The sequence below is a fragment of the Lissotriton vulgaris genome, chromosome 3_1 (assembly GCF_964263255.1).
Source record: "Lissotriton vulgaris chromosome 3_1, aLisVul1.2, whole genome shotgun sequence".
Lineage (NCBI taxonomy): Eukaryota > Metazoa > Chordata > Amphibia > Caudata > Salamandridae > Lissotriton > Lissotriton vulgaris.
Window position 1 is genome coordinate 418,440,862 of NC_141689.1, and position 23,507 is coordinate 418,464,368.

Here is a 23,507-nt window from a genome sequence, read left to right on the forward strand (position 1 = left end):
ACTCGACCATTGAAATCCGCCAGGAATGCCAACCAAATGCGCATGTCCTGGCGGACCTCAGCCGAGAGCCTCGTGCGATGATGGCCCTCCTTCAGGCCGACCATGGCTTGAGCAATCGAACGAGAAAAGGGGCGGGCCATTGGTATAACCCTCAGGGCAAAATTCAACTGGCCAACTAGCTGCTGTAACTGATGCAGCTTAACCTTGGATCCATTTATACATATTTGCAGGGATGTCCTGAACTTTGACACTTTTTCGGCAGGTAAACGAAAACAACCTTCATCGGAGTCCAACTCGATCCCCAGAAACTCGAGGCAAGTGGAAGGCCCCACAGTCTTACCTGGTGCCAATGGCACGCCAAACTGATTCATTAAAACACAAAATTGAGCCAAAGCCTGCCCACATTCCGGATCCCCAGCTGGCCCCAGGAACAAAAAATCATCAAGGTAATGCATCACATGTCGGAAACCCGTCTTCTTTGTGAAGACCCATTGTAGAAAACTACTGAATTTTTCGAAATAGGCACAGGATATAGAGCACCCCATCGGCATACACCTATCCATGTAATAATGACCCTGAAACCTGAAACCTAGGAGCCGCTGGTCGGCTGGATGTACCGGGAGCAACCGGAACGCTGACTCGATATCAGACTTTGCCATCAGTGCCCCGGGCCCCAGGCGATTCAAAATGGCTACGGCCTCATCGAAGGATGCGTACCGCACCGAACACACTTCCGGGTCTATCGCTTTGTTAACGGAAAGACCACGTGGGGCTGATAAATTATGTATCAGCCGAAACTCACCCGGGTCCTTCTTTGGGACCACACCTAAAGGGGAACAAACAAAGTTAGGAACCGGGGGTACAGTAAACGGGCCGGCGACTCGACCTCGAGTCACCTCCTTCCGGATTTTTTCCTGTACCACGGTCGTATGCTGCAAGACCGATAGCTGATTTTTGCATTTCTCTACACCTTGAAAGTCCCCCACTGGGATGCGGAAACCATAAGAAAACCCGATCCGCAACACCCCAGCAGAAGTACGATCCGGGTATTCACTGAGCCAGGGGATCATCGCCAGAGTATCAATCGGGGAAGGTAAAGGCGCCCCTCGGACTATGTTAGACCTGTTTGGCGCCTCCCCTCCCCCCATTATCACCCGTTTTGGCTCTGCACGTGGACTCAGGATGGGATGATTGCCCACACCCACTACATTCGTGTCTAAATTTACACGATCCCTGGGGCCTGGTACATTTACCCCTGTTGAAGTTCCAACAAACCCCCCTTTTTCCGGTATTTCCGGCAGGCCTCGAGTAATTGTCGATACCCGCACCTGATCGAAAGGGCGTCCCCGCATACTGGCGGGAGGATTCGCCGACGTTACTCCCCACCAATGGCACTGTCAACATACCAGTCTCCTTCATTTTATCCCAAGACACAGAATCATAACAATCCCAAGTTAAGTTTTTATCATGTTCTTTAGCCTTTCTAAACAGATTATCATAGCAGAACCACTGATTACCCTCATGTGATACCGAGTACCCCATGATTCGTGACTGATAAATCGGCAATTCGTGTAGCAGATCGGGCCTTCGTTCCCCCAAGATCGATGTAAAGACCCCCCACGCTTTGCCCCAATTGCCAATGTTTTCGTTCACTTTAAAGGCGGCCATTTTTGCGCGCCAAACACTCGGATGCATGAGATCCTTCTGGCCCTTAACATGCTCCATCTCATAGTGATCAGTAAGTAACGAGAAAATGTTTACATATTCTCCCGCCCATATCTTCTCCTTAATAGCCAAGGGAACATGCTGACCCACCCTTTCCCTACGAGAAGGTGCAGACTCATCCCTTGCAATCGGCAATGGCCGCTTACCTGAACCGGACGGTGTCTCCGCGACCGAACCTGTCCCCTGTGGCTTCTCTACTGCCGCAGCCGGCGTGGATACCTTCGCTGCTTCCCGTGACTCACGCAGTTGCTTCATCAGCACCTGCGCGTCGACAGCCGTGGCGCCCTCACTATCTTTACCCAACCACGCTGCTAATTGTGCTGCCAGCTCGGGCGGCATATCGTCCCCGGACACGGGGGTGACCACCACAGGAATCGGATTCCCTCCCTCCGGCACGGGGGTGGGTGCCTCTAGCGGGGTACTGGGGCCCGGGATGTCTTCCACAGCTCTCCCTCTCCTGGGCCTCTTGCTTTTCCCTCCCGGGGCTGCTCCCGCCAAAGGACGTTTCGGTCCCCCTTCCTCGTTTTCATCCATTCGCCTCTTTAACTCGGTCATCTCTTTCATAAGAACGCGCAGCATCTGGTCAGTAGTCATGCGCTTTCCCGCCTTCTTCGGCATTCTCCAACAGAGTATCTGGAAAATAAACAAGAAAGATTACAACGTTCAAAATTGGCTCTTCGTTCCGTCTCGAGCTCACGTGCAGCGAGGAGGTGCAGCTTCAGAGCACAGGAACAAGAGGATGCCTTCGGATCTTGCTTCTCCTTTTATCCGTCTTCAGGGCGGGCGTAAACCCGCCCCTGCCTGCCCCTAGGGCGTGGCCAGCCGCGTCAGTGTCTAGGCCAACCCACTCTAGGGCGGGAAAAGGCGCGCCCCGGCTACGCCGCTTCGGGCATACCAGCCGAGACTCGCCTCCCGCCCAAGATGGCTTCCCGGGGGGATCGTGGTACTCTGCCATACGTTCGGGGGGACCGAGTGGTCGCCCCTTTCCAGAAGAGTAACTGCAATGAGGAAGGTCTCTAAACTGGGAGTGCTGGGGATGACGTTAGTCCAAGTAGGTTGTGTACCTGGGTGGCTAAGGAAAAATGAAAACCAACTAAGCAGGGCTATTGAGAGGCACGGATACATGCAGGAATAATTCGGAGGAGGTGCCTGCACTTACGACGTGTGTGTCATCAGCGCGGGAATTGCAGGATATTCATGGTGCCAGTGCTTGGAAATAGGTTCTGAAAATCTTTAATAGGGGAATAATTGGAGTGCGGGTGTAGGCAGAGTGACAGAAGGCACTTGGAAAGAAGTCTTACTTACTTAGCCTTGTAATCCTGGAAGCAACATAGCTGTGTTGATCAATGGAGGACAACCCTTTAATTAAATCCTTCCGTTTGAAGAGTAACCTAAGGAAAGAAATGGGGGGAGCCATCAGGATAGTGGATTTGCACCACGCTAGGGGTGAAGGGATCTGTCAGGAGAGCTGAGCATTTAGGGGCAGATTTACAAGCCCCTTGCGCCACTTTTGAGTCATTTTTAACATGGGGGAAATGACGCAAAAGTGGTGCAAGGGGCTTGTAAATCTGCCCCTTACTTTGTTATGAAACCGCCGAACTCAACTGTATCAATGGTAGTTTCACTGGTTACTATGTGTAATCCCTTGTACTTAACCAGCTTAGGTGTGCTGTTCTTTTACAGAATCTTCTAGAATCGTCGTTAACATTGAGTTGATTATGCATGCTTTTAATAATTTTTCCAAGTAACTTTAGGCATGATTGTGTTTGTTTTTGTTCTAATTGTACATATATCATCGTATTTGTCTCTCCATACCTAGGGGCAGATTTATGAGGCCCTTGCGCCACGTTTACGCCGCTGTTGCGTCACGCAAGGCGGCGTAAACGTGGCGCATCCCTACAAATGATTTACAACGTGACGCATCTAGGCAGATGCGTCACGTTGTAAAGCCCTGCGCTGCTTGTGGGCGTTCCGGCGCAGGGTGGGCGTTCCGGGGCAGGTGCGCCTCGCAAAAGTGGCTGAGTGAAATCTATGAGATTTCACTCAGTCACTTTTAAGCCAATGCTGCGTCAAAAGCCTGCGCCTGCTTGAAGCAGGCGTAGGTCTTGACGCAGCATTGTTAAAATGGGGCACCCCCGAGCCTTGCTGGAGCTGCGTCGGGCTTGCGACGCAACTCCAGCAATGCAACACATTTCCGGCACAGATGCGTCACGCATCTGTGCCGTTTTTGCACCATGGTGCGCCGCATTATAAATGCGGCGCACCATGGCTGGCGGAGCTGTGGCGCACTGTGGCGCATGTTAACTGGCGCATCCCTGGGGATGCGCCAGTTAACATAAATCTGCCCCTTAATACCTCCTCTTTTTCAAAACTCACTACGAGTTTCTAAACTTTCTAAACTTACTACGAGTGTCATAACACTAATACAGGGCTTAATACCCTGTAGCGGCGGGCAAGCGCCTCACGTGTCCAATTAGTAACACCCCCACTTCAATTAGCTGCTGCACACCTACGTACATGCCTACATTCCTAGTTATAGACCACAGAACTCTCAGTGAAGCTGCTTTCAATAATCGTGCCTCCTTCGGAAGCGAGGAACATTTCCCGCTCCTCTCCTATCAGACTGAGGGGCATATTACCAACAACTAGCGATAATTTTTGTCTCTAAGTTGTTTAGAGACAAAAATTATCGCCGCACATCGGTGATTTTTATCGCAGATAAACCTTGCTATTAGCAAGGTTTATCGCAAATGCGATAAAAAACGGCCGCAATGCATGAATATCGCTGAAAAGTCAGCGATATTCATGCATTATCGAGCAAATGCTCTTAGCCATGTTATCCACCTCCCATTGGATAACATGGCTAAGAACTGCTCAGGGCAGGTGTTAGCTTTTGGAGATATTTGCGCTTAGCGCGAATATCTCCAAAAGTTGGTAATAGGAGATAGCGATGTTAGGGACTGTTTCCAGTCTCTAACATCTTGGCACGCCCACTTTGCATGTCATTAGTGATAAATATCACTGACATGCAAAGCGGGGCCCAAGATGGTCGCTATCTCCTTTTAGCTGTCACTAACTGGTGTTAGCGATAGCTTGGTAATAGGGAGATAATTTTATCTCCGCTTTCTTGGCTTTTAAAGCCAAAAAAGCGGAGATAAACCCCCTTGATAATATGCCCCTGAATTCGGCGGTCTCATAACAAAGTACGAGCTCAACTGTCCTGACAGATCCCTTTCCCCTAGCGTTGTGCCAATCCACTAACCTGATGGCTCCCCGTTTCTTTCCCTAGGTTACCCTTCAAACCGAAGAATTTAAATAACTGGTTATCCTCTGTTTATCAACACAGCTGTGTTGCTTCCAGGATTACAAGGCTAATTAAGTAAGTCTTCTTTCCACGTGTCTTCTGATACTCTGCCTACACCCACACTCCAATTATTACCCATCAATACTTTTTCAGAACCTTTTCATAAATAATTTTCTGGCGCCCTCGTTCCAAGTACTGGCACCATGAACATCCCGCAATTCCTGTGCTGATAACACACACACTGTAAGTGTAGCCACTTCCTCCGAATTATTCATGCATGTATCCCTGCCTCTCAATAGCCCTGTTTAGTTGTTTTTCATATTTCCTTAGCCGCCCGGGTACATAACCTACTTGATCTAATGCCAGCCCCAGCGCTCCCAATTTAGAGACCTTCCTCATTGCAGTTACTCTTCTTGCAACTGCCCCTTGATCAGGTTTTTGGAGTAAGTTTTTCAGTAATTGCCTTTCCTTATTTAGTGACATTATTCCCTGTTCAGGCGCGACACAATGCATCTCCCTTGGACCATTCTTTTGGCCATTTTTTGGACCAGTGTTTCTATAAAGATATATGTGGCAGCGTCAAAATCAATGGGGGTTGTGGCAAAATGCCCACCGCAACATCCATTGCCCACCCCTTTCACGCTAAGTGCAGCATGAAAGGGGGCCTTATTCACAAAGCAACGTTAAGCCACATTAAGTGGCTTAACGCTGCCTAGTGAGTAAGGCAAAGCCCCTATCGCAATAGGAACATCAGAAAAAGTGACATTCCTGTGTCAATAGGGGCTTGTAAATATGCCCAAAAGTCGCTAATCATGCACTCCAGAAAGGGCCTGTACATGTTACCCATGCCAACAATAAATGCTGAACATGACTGAGCCCCTTTGGCATTGGCCACTGGGTAAAGAGCATTAGCTGCACCCTTATCTTGTTCCTGTGATCCTCCTCCCAGTACTTGCTGAGCATTGCCTGAGGACATGTTCAGTTGGCACAGGCATGATCTGTATCTATTGGCTTGCTTTGAACACTTTCTTAAAGCACCCTCTGGGCATAGAGATTTCAAAAAGGCATTAATTTTCCCAGATTCACCCTATGTCGCTGTTACCATGTAAAAACGTTCAGCAGCATAAACATGACCACACAAAATATGTATTCCTCAGAACTGACTTAATCAAAGGAACATAACTTCAATTTTTAGAAATGTTAAAGTTGGACCACATTTCTAGTTTTCTTTTAGTTTAAAATATTGTATTGCTTTTAGTAGGAAACAAAAGACCATACAAAAAAGAGCACTAAAGAAGTACATAGAATTGTACAGCATAGAATAAGAAAGCTAATAACAATACCAAATATAATATAAAACAAGCATTTGCAATGCAATAGGTCTCGCATTAGGAAAGTTTGAGCTATTGGTATTGTAAATGGCAAAGTTTTTATTTATGTTTCTTTTTTTTAAATAGCTAAATTAATAGCTTCGTCATTTACAATGCCAATAGTTATAACTTTCGCAAATGTGATACCTATAGCATTTGTAATGCAATATGTTTTGTATTTACAAACCGCGAGAGGACAAAAAAAAGCTCCGGACCACTGCCTCCTCCCAGGCCTTCAAAAGGGACCTCAAAGTTCTCCTCCTCCAGAGACACCTCCAAAAGTAATTCACGCCCTCGCGCTATTTGTGAGTAAGACTTCCTTTACTACCTCATGTATTGTGGTTGCTCACAATTTTTCCTCTTGTGCACTTTTGACTACCTCATGTATTTTGGTTGCTCACAATTTTTACTCAAGTATTTTGTTTGCTCACGATTGTCACTATTACCTTTACTACCTCATGTATTGTGGTTGCTCACAATTTTTCCTCTTGTGCACTTTTGACTACCTCATGTATTTTTGTTGCTCACAATTTTTACTCAAGTATTTTGTTTGCTCACCATTGTCACTATTACCTTTACTACCTCATCTATTTTGGGTTGCTCATAGTTTTTACTACCTCATGTATTTTGTTTGCTCACAATTGTCACTATTACCTTATGTAAGTAACGTATGTTTTTGCAACCTGTTCTTTTGTAATGTTTCTCATTATGTTTCATTTCTGTTCCTAATGTGAAGCGCTCTGACGCCTTCGGGTAAAGTCCGCGCTATATAAAAATGCATAAATACATGAATAAATAAATACCGCCTTCGGGTAAAGTCCGCGCTATATAAAAATGTATAAATACATAAATACCGCCTTCGGGTAAAGTCCGCGCTATATAAAAATGCATAAATAACTAAATAAATAAATACCGCAAATCACCTCCGTCACTCTGCCGGCCTGCGACCAGGAAGTCAGGCAGGCCGGCGCGACAACAGGAAACAGGAAGTAGGAGGGCGGGAGCCTACCCCGCCTCCCACGGAAGAACCGCGATTGGACGGAGCCGTGTTTGGAGCACCGGAGCAGGCAGGAGCCTACCCTGCGCCCCGGTGCCGAAGGAGGGAAGAAGAGTCCTGCTGCTGGGCCCTGCAGCTGAGGAGAGCCGCCGCACGAAGGAAGCCGGTGAGTGGGTTGCTGAGCAGGGCGGGGGTGGGGGGGAGCATGTGCGCCCGCGCGCGAGTGCGGGGAACCGGGCTGTGTATGTGTTTGTGCGTGCGTGCGTGTGACTGTGGGGGAGGGGTGTGTGTGTGTGTGAGCGAGTGTCTGTGTGCCCTGTGCCTGTATGTGTGCCGTGTGCCTGTATGTGTGTGCCTGCGTGTGCATGCGCTCGCCTGTGTGTGCGTGCGTGCATGCAGAGGGGTGGGGGCTGCCTGCCTGCGTCTGTGTGAGCAAGGGCTGTGAGTTACTCTGCGCATGCGCGGGTACTCTGCGCATGCGCGGGTCAGACGCGCGCTCCCGCAGTGAAAACTGCGAAGGAAACGCTCGTGTCAGATTGGTGTCCACATTCCCAATAACGGGCAACATTAGGTCTGAAAGCAGACTCTCTCAATGCTCACGCATTGAGAGTACGTCTGCTCGACCTAATAAAAAGAATTAACCAGGTGAGAGAGGGTGAGGGGCCTTGTAGGTGGCGTGACCTTGTCTGCTTAAAAACTGCCAATGAAGGAAATCAGAGGCAACAACCATACTGCACACGTGCTTTGTGGTCATTGTTCTCATTTGCAGAGCACCGTTAAATCAAAAAAAAAATCAGATCACGGCTTCTGCTGCCCGGCTGTAGGGTAACATGGGGAAGAAGAGCACAAGAATAAAACGCAGAGGCTCAAAGTAGCATATGTTAAAGGAAAATTTCCAATCTATCTTTGAAATGGCCAGTGAGATTGGTTAGTGGGACTGCAGGTTAGACCGACCATAGGTGGATGGGGAGGCGGGGGCTGAAAAGTGAAGGAGTGTGGACAGGCCGCAAGCGACCTGTGCAGACCTTGGCATCTCCGTGCCACACCAGTTTCGAGGGGTGCACTATTTAGGCTGCCCATGACTTCAGCTGACATATTAACTAGGAAAAGAACATAATGTCGAATTTGTGTGTTATGTGCATATATCAGAAAATGCATGCACATCATTGGACTTAGGTAATTCTGACAGCGATCAGATGGAGTCTCTGACAATATTTGGGAAACTGACTAATTTAATGTTTTATGTACCTATTGCATGAAAGCAGCATTTTGGTTCCACAATAATGTGATTGAAAAGTATAAACGTGTGAAATAATGTAAACAGACTCTTTCATGTGTTGCATGCCAGTGCTCATGGTTACAGCTCCCATGGTTTCAGACAAATGCTACGTTCTGCTTTGGCCTTGTTTCTTAGTGAAGTCAGTTCACTTCAAAAAATGAATGCACATCTCGTTCTCACACTAACCATTTCAGAATTTAAACATATCTCCCTGGAGTAGTTATAAGGCACTTTTATAGCTTTATATACAGTGAAATTATGCCTCCAGCTGCTGAAGGACTATGTCCTTGCTAATTAAATTAACAGACTTATATTCAGGGCCACTAGAATTATGAAATTGTGCATTCATTGCAGTTTTCGCATAATCATAGATTTGCCGCATTTGCCACATAATTCATAATCTGCAGATTTTAGCAAAAAAGATTTGGTTCTTGCTCAAACGGTTCAAAAGTTACTACAAATGCGGCAAAACACATTGCAGCACAGTGGAAGGCCATGTCCAAAGGTTAACTTACATTTTTGTTGCTTATTGCTATATGTGGGTGTTAAACTGGTACTAATGAGGTGCAATCAATGCCCAGACAATGTTAACAAGTTTGAAAATAACAAAATAATTAACACTATCACAAAATGTGCCGCATTATGCTGCATAATTTGCCTTTTCTTGCCACATAATTTACACAACACTGCCACAAAATGTGGCCCTCCCCTGATGCATAATTCCAGGGCCGCTGCTTATATTTCATGAATTGTGCTGCAGTGTTGCTCTGCATAATAACTGGTAATAGTTATCCCAGTTAAGCACTGTGTATTGTCCTTGTTATGTAGTGCAGTTTAATAAAGTGTTGCACAGAGAGTCACTATTGACCTCTGCCTGAGTTATAGGTGTCTAGTCAAAGTGGTAACAAGAATACTGAAGTCTTGCTATGGACAATGGAACCTGTTCTCTTTCTCTGCTGCATGTTATGAAAGTTGGCAGTGGTTACCAGAGGCAGCCCTGGCCATGTCCAAATGTGTCTGATGTCATGAGCTGTCAAAGATAATCTGGATTTTCACATACCATGCCACTAGACATCTGAGTCTCACTGGTAGAGATTTTATCAAAGTGATACATTCAATTCACTTCAAAATGTAATGATTAAGATCTCAGCTAAGATCAACAATTTAAAACAATAAACTCTAACGTTTACATAATTCTATTGCTAAACATGCATAACATATTTAAAACAATTGCAGGACTTAAAAAAGGTGAAAACATTCAAAGTCATCACTCCATGTAAATCTTGCAAAATTAAGAGCTGTTTTTCTCCGCAGTACTGACTGCATCCTTAGCAGCTGTTTGAACCGGATTTGTGGTATTCTTTGTGTGTTAAAGGCTTTTAATGTATTCCTACTTCAGTGAAATGTTCTGGTAGTAATTTTCCACCATCCACTTACATGATGGCACTTGCTGTCATTTAGCTTTCCTAATAGGACACACGATGCTGCTTGCAGTTATGTTTGGGCTTAAAGGGCCAAATGATGTTACTTCCTGTTCTGTCATTCAGGGGTCAACGGGCAAAGGATGTCTGTTCCGCCACCCTTGGCATTTTGGTAAATCGACGTTCATGGGTAATGGCCCTCCTGACCCCCCACAAACCTTCTTAAATGTCTACTAATGGCCCAGAAATAGATTAAACCGGAAGGAAGAGCGGGAGATTCATGGTGGACTGGGTTCACACCTTTGAGGCAACACTTGCAAAATAAACCACTTCAGGCAGCCTCTGAAAGAAAGCTGAGGTTGAGGCTCTTTGGTGAGGCGTTTATCTCACACAAAGGACTTACTGAAAGCGCCACCTGCATCTTCAAGAAGCGGCAGGCACATAGAAGCCTAGGGAAAGCAGCACTACAGACTTCTTCCGCCAAAGACCCCCAGAACAGTTCCTCCCAACCGACCTTCCACCGTCTTCCAAGATAGTGCCTGCTACGGAACAATTCCCTAGTGCCGCAAAGTGGCTGTTTAAAGCTAAAAAGACAACCTCTGTATAAAACTCGATTGACGTTACCACAATCCCAGACCACTTCCCTCGCGTTAGCTGCGTTTTATCAGGCAGTCCCACGTCACAGAGCGAGATTAGAAACAGGGCTCTCGACAAAAAGCTCGGTTGGTTACTATCACGATTACTCATATTCTTGCAAATTAGACAAGTTAACTTTGTATTTCTTAACTGCTGTATTTGGAAAGCGCTCCAGTTGTTTCCCTGAACTGCAGTAGTTTACTTCCCACCAAACCACGGCGAACAATTTACATCAAGAGAAAAAAAAATACTGCGTGTAAACACTGTGCATGAAAAAAAAAACACGTTAGCGTGCGTGACCAGAGAGGAAGGGGCAGACGCCTAGCAGATTGCATAATCTTCCCAAATAACACGAAGATAATAGAATATAAAATGCATAAATACATAAATAAATAAATACCGCCTTCGGGTAAAGTCCGCGCTATATAAAAATGCATAAATAACTAAATAAATAAATACCGCAAATCACCGCCGTCACTCTGCCGGCCTGCGACCAGGAAGTCAGGCAGGCCGGCGCGACAACAGGAAACAGGAAGTAGGAGGGCGGGAGCCTACCCCGCCTCCCACGGAAGAGCCGCGATTGGACGGAGCCGTGTTTGGAGCACCGGAGCAGGCAGGAGCCTACCCTGCGCCCCGGTGCCGAAGAAGGGAAGAAGGGTCCTGCTGCCGGGCCCTGCAGCTGAGGAGAGCCGCCGCACGAAGGAAGCCGGTGAGTGGGTTGCTGAGCGGGGGCGGGGGAAGCATGTGCGCGCGCGAGTGCGGGGGAGGGGAAGCATGTGCGCGAGTGCGGGTGGGGGCGGGCTTTGTATGTGTGTGTGCGTGCGTGTGTGTGACTGTGGGGGAGGGGGGTGTGTGTGTGTGAGCGAGTGTCTGTGTGCCTGTATGTGTGTGCCTGCGTGTGCATGCGATCGCCTGTGTGTGCGTGCGTGCATGCAGAGGGGTGGGGGCTGCCTGCCTGCGTCTGTGTGAGCAAGGGCTGTGAGTTACTCTGCGCATGCGCGGGTCAGACGCGCGCTCCCGTGGTGAAAACTGCAAGGAAACGCTCGGGTCAGATTGGTGTCCACATTCCTAATAACGGGCAACATTAGGGCTGAAGCAGACTCTCTCAATGCTCACGCATTGAGAGTACGTCTGCCCGACCTAAAAATGAATCCAATACAGTACCTATACAGTCTCAAATGGGAAAATGGTAATAAAAAGGAAAGGAAACTGAAAAAAGGGAAACAAATTAAAAGGACAGCTCAATTACTACAGAATAGAGCTACTAAATTGAATCAATCCATCCAAACGTAAAACAGTTAGATATGATTAGTGAAAATATAAAAAAAATGTGAATCCATATAATTATCCCTAGGCTTAAAAAATAAATGATAATTAGGAGCATTAAGAATTACACCAGACAAGGTCAATTTAGCTCCTTTACTGGTAAATATTATCCAGGACAACCATGCACGCATTAATAAAAGAGACAACTTTGTTGTAAGTAAAGATGATTTACAAATCACTATGTCAAATGACATATTATCCGTGATAGGAAATATTTTTGTAATGATTATCCAAACCTCACCCCAAATTTTTGGGACACTACTACATTCATAAAGCATATGACGTAAAGAGCCTACATTCATATTACAATTCCAACAGTTAGGAGAATCTAAATGTTTTGCATCAAAAATCTTAAAGGTGGCCATAAACAAATAAAAACTGAATTTGTTTAATAGACAGAGACAGGTAACCATCCGGATATACTATTCATCCAAATTATCTTCCATGTGTCCTAAGGTATTGATACATTTAATTCATTGCTCCAAAATGATGTGAAAGTGTTAATATTCTCCACTTCGAAATTAATCAAATTTTTGTAAAGTAAAGAACCTGAATGTGATGATGAAGCAATTGTGTGAATGACATTTTTTATAGCTGAAGCACCCTTTAGAGGAAAATCGTTTGGAAATGAATCAAGGATTGAATTCCATAAGTGCTTATTTTTAGAAATAACTAATGGTAGCAAGGATTTTTTTTGTTGTAGTTCATCAAAAGTCACAAAAGCATTATTATGATAAATATCTTTTAAATAAAAAATACCAGCCTTAAACCAAGATTGCCAAAATGTAGGATGTTTAGCTAGCTTTATGAAAGGATTATACCTTAACAATAGATTTAAGGTATGTGAAATCGAAGATTGAAAAATCATGTCCAAATAATGAAATATAAATTTAGTAAATTTTAATATTACAGATCTTTTAAAGAAGACAAATGAATTATTCATAGTGATAAGAACAGGTAGAGGAAATGGCGAAATCAAACTTTGTTCCACAAGAAGTCTTGAAGATGAATTAGAAGGCTGTGGATATTGAAACCAAAAGGAACTTTGGGGCATATTACCAACAACTAGCGATAATTTTTGTCTCTAACTTGTTTAGAGACAAAAATTATCGCCGCACATCGGCGATTTTTATCGCAGATAAACCTTGCTATTAGCAAGGTTTATCGCAAATGCGATAAAAAACGGCCGCAATGCATGAATATCGCTGAAAAGTCAGCGATATTCATGCATTATCGAGCAAATGCTCTTAGCCATGTTATCCACCTCCCATTGGATAACATGGCTAAGAACTGCTCAGGGCAGGTGTTAGCTTTTGGAGATATTCGCGCTTAGCGCGAATATCTCCAAAAGTTGGTAATAGGAGATAGCGATGTTAGGGACTGTTTCCAGTCTCTAACATCTTGGCACGCCCACTTTGCATGTCATTAGTGATAAATATCACTGACATGCAAAGCGGGGCCCAAGATGGTCGCTATCTCCTTTTAGCTGTCACTAACTGGTGTTAGCGACAGCTTGGTAATAGGGAGATAATTTTATCTCCGCTTTCTTGGCTTTTAAAGCCAAAAAAGCAGAGATAAACCCCCTTGATAATATGCCCCACAGTTTTAACATAAACACTTATGATAACTAAGGAAATCAAGTAAACCAAAGCCCCCATTGTTCTTAGTCATTTTAATTTATTATAACTTGTAGGAGGAGATTTGTTATTCAAAATAAACTTAGAAATAAGTTTATCTACATTTTTATAAAAGTGAAGAGAAAGTTGAATAGGTATCTTAGAAAGAAGATAAAAAAATCCTGGGGCATTATAATAGAATACATTTTCCCTACCAAGATAAATGTAAGACTGAGCATTTGTGAAATTTTTCTTTGATATGATTGACAATATAATCACTATTCAATCCGATCGAATGTTTAATGGTTTGAAAAAATAAAATACCAAGATGTTTAAGTTTATCCTTTTGCCATACTATTTTTTTGTTGAATAGCATATCCAGGACACAATAAGCATTCAAATGAAATAATTTGTTAGGTTCTTCCTCTCAATATCCTATGGCAAATAAAACATGTGCAGGTTGTACTGTTACAATTTTCTAAATCAAGCAACAGACTACTCATCTGTAATATTTGCTGTGAGAGGCATCAAACCATCAATTTCGGATTTATTATTCTGTATTTTAATTTCATTGTCAGAAACCTTCAAAGACAGACTTGCCATATCTTTAGGAATTTTTTTAATTTCCAAGGGAATATTTTCTGTATTGGAAGAAACAGCTTGTAGAAAAAGAAGGTTTCTCAGACTCTACAATTTTTGAGTTGACTGGTGGAGGAGAAATATTTTGGTACCATTTGTTAGAAGCAGCTTGCACATTTTTCCCTTCCATTACAATAAATAAGCAGCAAAGAGTGACAAACACAGCTTAAATATAAGAAGGAAATGAGTGATAAGCTCTACAAAAAGAGGCTCTATAGCAGCTAAAACTAACTGTGGGTGTGGTTTAGGCCAAAGCCGCTCCCTTTCCTTTGAAGTGGTGCCCCTCCCAAGAAAAAGCTTTGGCAGAAGAACACTTGCCTGCTCAGTGAAATGCTGGAGTATGAAAAACCCTCACAAAGGCATAAAAAACGTTCCAGGAATTACATCAACATAAAACTCCTGCCTTACTTAGCCCTCGAGGAGCAATTTAACAGGTACAGCTCGGCCACAAATGTGACGTTATAATTGTCTATAAATCAGGGTTTGCTGAGAGCTATCAAGCAGTGGCCATCTTGTTTCGTGATATCGCTCAACTCCACAAATTTCTTTTTTTCTAAACCAATAGATTGTCTTGAACCTTTCTTCTCCCCAGGCCTCTTCATGCCCACCCATGCTTCTTCTTGGCCCCTCAGACCTGCAAAATATAGACCATGGCCTGTTTATTGGCTGAATACAATGGTATATGCTGATGAAGTGATCTCACTGCACAATGTTTTTCATGTTATGCTGGTTGTTGGCAACTAACTAACAGTACAAAAACACATAGGGGCAAGATTATCGGGGGAGTCTCCTTACATATGTGTTCCAGGGAGCAATATAAACAATATCTGGATGGAGTGAAAAGCGAAGAAGTAAAAATATCAGAAAGTCTCCAAACTGAGGGGCATATTACCAACAACTAGCGATAATTTTTGTCTCTAACTTGTTTAGAGACAAAAATTATCGCCGCACATCGGCGATTTTTATCGCAGATAAACCTTGCTATTAACAAGGTTTATCGCAAATGCGATAAAAAACGGCCGAAATGCATGAATATCGCTGAAAAGTCAGCGATATTCATGCATTATCGAGCAAATGCTCTTAGCCATGTTATCCACCTCCCATTGTATAACATGGCTAAGAACTGCTCAGGGCAGGTGTTAGCTTTTGGAGATATTCGCTCTTAGCGCGAATATCTCCAAAAGTTGGTAATAGGAGATAGCGATGTTAGGGACTGTTTCCAGTCGCTAACATCTTGGCACGCCCACTTTGCATGTCATTAGTGATAAATATCACTGACATGCAAAGCAAGGCCCAAGATGGTCGCTATCTCCTATTAGCTGTCACTAACTGGTGTTAGCGACAGCTTGGTAATAGGGAGATAATTTTATCTCCGCTTTCTTGGCTTTTAAAGCCAAAAAAGCGGAGATAAACCCCCTTGATAATATGCCCCTGAGTTTTAGGACTGTGGACTTCATTTTGGAAGCCCTTGATGTCCCTAGACTAAGCCTTGCTCTCACAGTTCACTCCAGGCTCTGCACACATGCCTTTTCCACAAGTTGACATTTTCATTGCAGCAGCTTGTAAAAAACTTGTCTTGGTAGAGCACTTTTGTGAAGATTGCTGCTGAAGTTTAACCATGTTTTACTGGGTTGTGCTTTACACAGATCAATGCACAGAAATCATTGGTGGGACTGAAGTGGCTCCACATTCTAGACCTTACATGGCTCTGATAAGGGATAGTCGTCCCGTCATTTGTGGAGGGACCTTGATCAAAGATGGATGGGTCTTAACAGCTGCGCACTGCAATATGTAAGTACTTTAATTACAAAACAACAATATGTTTCAGCACAGTGGGGAGATATGAAAGCAAAAAGTGTACTTGTGAGTTTGTCTACAAAAGGTGGGGGGGGGGGGGTAAATGGGGTTCTGCCCAAGCTTATAGACCATTTACATTGTGTAGCGTATACCTAGCACCTCAGTTGAGCCATCACTTTAACATGCAAAGGTCATACACATACAGGCAGCAAGTATGTTCTAACTTAAGAAGGTGACCTCCTTACTCTGCTCAGGTGGATTGGAGGTACAACTCAGCAGTAGAGCAGTCCCTGAGGATCTGAACCATTCTGGTAGTTCTGGGAAACAGTAAACATGCTCTTAACCCAATGAGGTCACCCAAGGATAGGCACACAGACTCTGAGCCTGGTTCATAAAAGCAGTCCTAATGCACACATTACTAACCCACTTACATAAATCTGTATTCATAGGGCTAATACTTACAAACATCAAAGCTCCTCAGAAGGCACTTTAGGGTTGGGACGGGAGAGAGTGTGTTCTGGATTACCAAGACCAGTTAAAACCAAGGTACTTAAAACATTTTTCAGGTTTCTCACACTGTGGAACAAACCTAAAGCTACTCCAACATGGGCATTACCGTATATGCATCCAGTGTGTCAAAGGGAAGAGAGAACCTCTGAATTTCATAGTGATGCAAGGGAAGAAGTTCCCCACATGGAAGAATATTTTCCTTGTGGAGAAAAACGGTTTGGGTGATGCTCAAATCCTCTCCCCTACCCATGTGGATTGTCCTCAGGAGCAGTACAAGCAGTACAATCATTAGTGGTCTCAAGACTAGAATATGGTTCTGCAACTCTTTCAGGTCTTTCCAGATCAAGAATGGCTGCACTAAAAGCGACCCTCAATGCAGCAGCCAGACTGTTAACCAGCATTAGATGCTTTGACCTCATTACTCCTTCTCTCAGGTCTCTCAACTGGCTCCCTCACGAGGTCAGAACTCAAATGAAAATTGCTTGCCTCTTGCATAAAGCCTTACAGCGTAATGAACGAAGGTACCTGGCAGAAAATATCCAGATCTGAGGAGGGAACTGCTCACTAAGAAGCGCAAACTCTCTCAGGCTAGAAACCGCCACCCCCACCGCAGATTCAGAAAACAATTAGCCTACACTTGTTCCTTTTCTGGATCAGCTCCAAGGATTTGGAACTTCCGACCACCCAAGGTTCAGTCTAACCCATTGACCCAAAAGTTACAATGAGCCCATCCTCTGGGTGCATTGGCGGCTACAATGACTGCAATACCAATACAGAGCTGAAACGCATCAGTGCCCAGTGGAACCCACACAAACATTGCCCCCTGGGTTCCTGAAACGAAACCGACGCAAAGCAGAATCATGGAATTCTACCCTGGGGAACCTATTCCAACGACGCATAAAGAACAGAGATCACCTATTGATAATTCTGTTACTACATATCATATCTTACTGATGTTCTTAAAAGTTGATATTTTTATTAGATGTTCTTTTTATGTATCAGATTTTTGTTTATGCTTATCTATTGATATGTACAGCACTCTGAATACCCTTGGGTCATGTTCCTGCTTTATAAAACACCATAAATAAATAAAGGAGCACAAGGTGGAACGCAAAAGGAAATCTACAATTTGTATAGATTTCAGTGCATTAGAGTGTTTCTATAAATGGCCATAAATTCAGACGTATCTGCTAAGGCTCAAGCATATACCCTGAAAGATATTTCTGAGTGTTTCCTAATTTTCTCCATGTTTGTCCCTGTTAGAGCAGACTAGCACAGACTTCCTTATATTACAGCATTGAAAGGATGGATATTTTGGTGTTGGTGTAAAAGGAAAAAACTATTTGCCATATGTGCTTTCACACTCTATGGATAAGTGGAATCATTATAAGTGGTGATGAATCCCCAAAAAATACTCAGGAATGTCATGAAACCATAAAATTAGCGAATATCTTTTAGACTTCAAGGGCAAACTAAGAAGGACACTGTCAGCTGTGACTTTTTGCTTTGTCATGAAACCATGGGACGTCTAGGGGGTCCCATCCCGAGGCTCACTTCTGAGCCCTCTGGCTGTAGTGGTGGCCAATGTACCCCGCAATGAAGGAGTACATCTATCCCACTGTACGTCGAACACACAGTTAAAGTCTCCTCCTAATATCAGGTTCTCGTGGGACAATTATGCTAATATTCCAGAGAATCATTCCAGGAAGGGAATCTGCTCACAATTAGGGGAATACAAACTGCCTACTGTGATTTCCTTGCCTTTAAAAGTACCATTAAGTACCACGTACCGCCCATCAGTATCTATTATTTTCTGAGTGAGTTGAAAGGGAACCCCTGGCCTGATCCACACAAGCACTCCCCTTGAAAAGGCCGAATACAGTTGCCCTCCCCATCTTCGGCGTAGTCTAGCAACCTCCATCTCTGTGAGGTGGGTCTCTTGCAACAAAACCGCATGCCCTCCCCTACTTTTAATATAGTTCAATATACTGTAGCGTTTTGAGGGCGAACCCATACCCCGGATATTCCAAGTTAGGAGTTTAAACTCCTCAGTCCAACCCACATTCTCCAACATCAGCTCAACTAGTATGCCCCCCAACTCCCCTACCACAGTGTCTAATTGAAGTACTGACCCAGACATCCTGGCATGTAACAACAAACCCAACATTCCAACTCCACCCCCCATGAGTGGACTGACAATGGTCAGCTGCCCAAATTCACAAAAGATACTGCATGGTGCTATCCTACACCGGGGGCCTCATTTATGACTTTTTGCCGTAGGGAAGCGCAGCAGGCCTTCCTGCTGCGCTTCCCTACGGCAAAAGAAAAGGGCAGAAATGCGCCGTATCTATAAGATACGGCGCATTCCTGTCCTTTTCCCCTCCGCCGGCGCACAATGGGCTGCCTGCGCCAGCGCACGCACCCTTGCACCATTGTGCGTTGCGGGGAAGATTATTTTTGTACAGGAAGGGAAACCTTTCTGTGCACAAATAATCACAAGAGGCTTTTCCTCTTTCTATGTGTGCTGTAGAATGCAGCACACATAGAAAAAGGAAATACGAGGAGAAATAAAGACATTTCTCCCTGTTGCGCCTCCCTTACACCTCCCCTGGGGAGGCGTAAGCTCTTGGCACTGCTTCAGAGTTACGATTTCTCGTAAATCTGGGGCAGTGTCAAAAGGCCATGGATGTTGCTGGGAACGCCCCCAGCAACACCCATTGCACGCCCCTTTAACGCAGTACACTGCGTTAAAGGGACTCATATTTATCAGGCAGCAGTACGCCACAAAAACTGGCGTACTGCTGCCTGATAAATACCACGCTGGCTTCTGCGCCACGGAACTTCATGAAAAGTGAAGTTCCGATGGCGCAAGGGGCCTCGTAAATGAGGCCCCAGGTCGATAAGGTCCAAGGCTAACAGCGGTATAGAGACAAAATATCGACTCCAAAATATCGACTGGACATAATATCGAGTTTTAAATATAGACTGGACAAAATATCGACTGGACATAATATCGACTACAAAAATATCGTTTTTCAGGTAAGTGAAGTAATATCGACTGTATAAAATATAGATAGCAAAAATATCGATTTTTTAATAATATATAATATTTTATAGTGTATTTTTATGTAATAATATGTGTGAATAGTGTGTATTAATGTTATAAAATATTTTATTACATGAATTTTGTTTTGTTAATAATTGCGTAATGTAATTCTGTAGCGGGTTGTGGGTTTATAGGGGAATAGGGTGGGAAGTAATTTAATAATAATTAATTAATTAATATATGTGTGTTAATATTTTTAATTAATTATTAATTGATAATTAATTAATATTAATTAGTTAATTAATTAATATAATTTTGAATATATTTTGTATTAGTAAATAATTGTTAATTAATTAATTGTAATTAGTTAATTACATTAATTAGAGTACATTTTTAATATATATAATTTTGTGTTATTTTTAAGTAATTAATTTTGAAAAAATAATATTAATTATTAAAATAATTACACCTAATGTTCTAATATATTTATTTTATTGTTATTGTTAATTAATAATGAATTGGTAATTAAATAATATTGATAAATTTTGGGTAAAGGAGCATTTTTAGGGTTCAGGGTCAGTTTTCAGTTCATGGGTAAAGGGGTATTTTTAGGGTTCAGGGTCAGTTTTCAGTTCATGGGTAAAGGGGTATTTTTAGGGTTCAGGGTCAGTTTTCAGTTCATGGGTAAAGGGGTATTTTTAGGGTTCAGGGTCAGTTTTCAGTTTTTGGGTAAAGGGGTATTTTTAGGGTTCAGGGTCAGTTTTCAGTTTTTGGGTAAGGGGGCATTTTTAGGGTTCAGGGTCAGTTTTCAGTTTTTGGGTAAAGGGGTATTTTTAGGGTTCAGGGTGAGTTTTCAGTTTTTGGGTAAAGGGTTTTTTTTAGGGTTCAGGGTCAGTTTTCAGTTTTTGGGTAAAGGGGAATTTTTAGGGTTCAGGGTCAGTTTTCAGTTTTTGGGCAAAGGGGTATTTTTAGGGTTCAGGGTCAGTTTTGGGTTTTTGGGTAAAGGGGTATTTTTAGGGTTCAGGGTCAGTTTTGGGTTTTTGGGTAAAGGGGTATTTTTAGGGTTCAGGGTCAGTTTTGGGTTTTTGGGTAAAGGGGTATTTTTAGGGTTCAGGGTCAACAAATAAGATTTTAAAAAAATATTTTTATTATTTTCATTTATTATTTAATTATTATAATTTAATTTAAGTCGTTTTAAGTATATTTTAGTAATTAAAATGTAATATTAATTTAATTTAACACTGTTTTTAATAAAGTCGATATTTTTTACATCTATATTTTTGTTAACGATATTAGGTACTCGATATTTTTGTACTTACCTGTTTGTAGATACAAACTCGATATTTTGACTGTCGATATTTTGTCCACGATATTTTGGCAAGTCGATATTTTGTCAGTCGATATTATTTCAGTGATCCGCTAACAGCATGAGGACCTGCAGGGGAGCACAGCTTGCTGGTTAAGACTAACTAAACGGAATTAAACTAACATAACCTTACATCCTTGATTGGCCGTTCCAACCCGCGCCGGGTTGCACCCACCCAGGAAACTCTACCCCCCCACCCAATCCCATCACCTAAAGGTGGATCGGGTGCGCAAGAGTAAAACCAGGACCATCTGGCCCAGTAAAGCATGCAAGAAGAGTGCAGAGGGAAAGCAGAGAACGAAAAAGCCTCTTGCAGTCACTTAGCCCAATTTCTCTTCTGCAGTTTGAGGAGTCACTGTTGGCATAGTGATGCTGGCAGCCTGGAACACATCTGAGTCTGATTCTTCAGTTCCATATTTCGCCTCTGAATCTCTCTCGGGTGACGTACCTCTACTTCGCATCATGAGTGACATGGCTTCCAATGCTTCTGCTCTCTTTGTCGCGGGTCTCTGGAACCTAGGGGCCTCATTTATGAAAAGTGACGCATCGCTGCGTGAAAACAGCGATGCGTCACTTTTCACTGCGCACTCCTTACGACATTCCTGATGGGTCATATTTAATGTATGACGCATCATGTCGCAAGGAGTTAGAGATACGTCAGTATTTCTGACGTATCTGTAAGCGCAAAAGTGACGCATTGCTGGAGTGTGTCACAAAAGTGACGCAACTCCAGCAATGCGCCCTTTCACATGGGGAAAGCCCCATGTGAAAGGGCTTGCGTCAGTCTTACGCCTGCTGTGAGGCAGGCGCAAGATTTTGACGCAACAGCATCCTAAAAGTGACGCAGTGAAATCTCATAGATTTCACTGCGCCACTATTACGAGGCTTTTTGCGGGGGAACGCCCCCTCTGCATACATTATACCTGACGCAGGTATAATGTGGCACAGGGGTTTAAAAAGTGACGCATCTACCTAGATGCGTCACTTTTTAAATATGGCGCAACGAGGCGCATTTTTTATACTGCTGGTGCGTCACAAAAAGTGACGCACCGGGGGTGCAAAACTGACGCAAGGCCTCATAAATAAGGGCCTAGGTCTCTTTGTCTCCTTCTATCTTTGGTGCCATTGCTTCCCCAGATGTCCAGCTCTGGTTGTTTGCCTCCCAACGTGTGACTTGGGGCGACCTTCCATTTTGTAAGCTTCGATCCAGTCCCAGGCAGATTAGGCTCTTCACAAAGATAGGTTTTCCCCTCTAGCATGATCTTAAGCGGGGCTGGGAACATCAAGGAATACTGTACCCCCTCCTCATGCAAGGCTCTCTTAACCTCTAAAAAGGAGGTACGACGTCTTTGGACTTCTAACATGTAGTCCGGAAATAAGGAAACTTTACTGTTTTCCACCGTATACGGCCCATCCGATCTAGCCTTCTGTAGTAGCAGGTCTATGTCTTGGAAATGGAGCAGTCTAGCCTAACTATGGGTGAATTTTGAAACGTACTCGCGGTCAGCAAAATCTGCGAACTTTTGAGAACTAGCGGATTTTTTTATTTTTGCGTATTCGCTGGATTTTTTTCAGAGCGGCTACCCCGAAGTTACCCATGCGGTCATACATGGGCGCGGCCATCTTGTTTTCAGTGTTCACGTTGCATATTTCCATTTCCGGGCGCTAGTTGCATGCTCACATTGTGCATTTCCTATGTGAGGGGCGCAATTGTGTGTTCGCGTCCGTTTTTGCGTGCTCGCGGGGGAAATATCGCGCAAACTTACCCACGTGGTCGCAATGGGCACGGCCATCTTGTTTTTCATTCAGTGCTATGGTTCTGGGCATGCTTTTTCAATCCTCCTTCAATCTTTGTAATCCTTTGTTTGTTTGAACTTTTTACAAATCTTTTTACTCATTATCTATCATATTTTTGTACATCTATATTTTGTGTTTTTTTCTACTTTTTGTTACTTCAAAACTACTTGTTTTCACTCTCTTTTCTTTTATTTACTTTTTCCCCTATTCTTTCCTATTTTATTTTCCTTTAACTGTCCAGAACCATGGCAAAGGGAGCCGGCAAAAACCTGAAGGGGAAGGGTTCCGCACCCCGTAGCCGGCTCCCTTGCGGGCAGTTAAGGGGGGAGACAGTAAGTTCTAGGGTATCTTCAGCGCAGTGGAGGTGGCCGCACTGGTCTTCTTCGTGCAGCGCCACCTCCCCAAGACCCTCGCGGCAGGCAGCAGGCCCGGTACCGGGTACGGCCTCCGGGAGCATCGCCAGCTATGGGGTAAGGTGTGCCGGGCCATGTATCGGAAGTCTGGAGTCTGGCGCACCTACAACCAGGTGACGCACCGTTGGTCGGGCATACTGGACCGGGAGCACGACCTGCTTGGTGTGGAGATCCCCGGGCTTGGTGAGTACTAGTAGCTATTTAATCACTACTTTGTTGTCTTCTGCTCTGTGTTATGATATTGCTAATATATTTTTTTTCCGAA

The 23,507-nt window shown here is 43.9% G+C and overlaps 1 protein-coding gene across 1 annotated transcript in view; it reads left to right on the forward strand.

The window, feature by feature from the left end:
• Positions 1-23,507, forward strand: part of LOC147726528 (granzyme A-like) — a 359,548-nt gene that overhangs the window by 32,156 nt on the left and 303,885 nt on the right. The window contains exon 2 of the mRNA XM_086962946.1: positions 15,960-16,104. Coding sequence (XP_086819072.1) covers positions 15,960-16,104 — 145 coding nt within the window. The remainder of the gene's footprint in view (positions 1-15,959; positions 16,105-23,507) is intronic.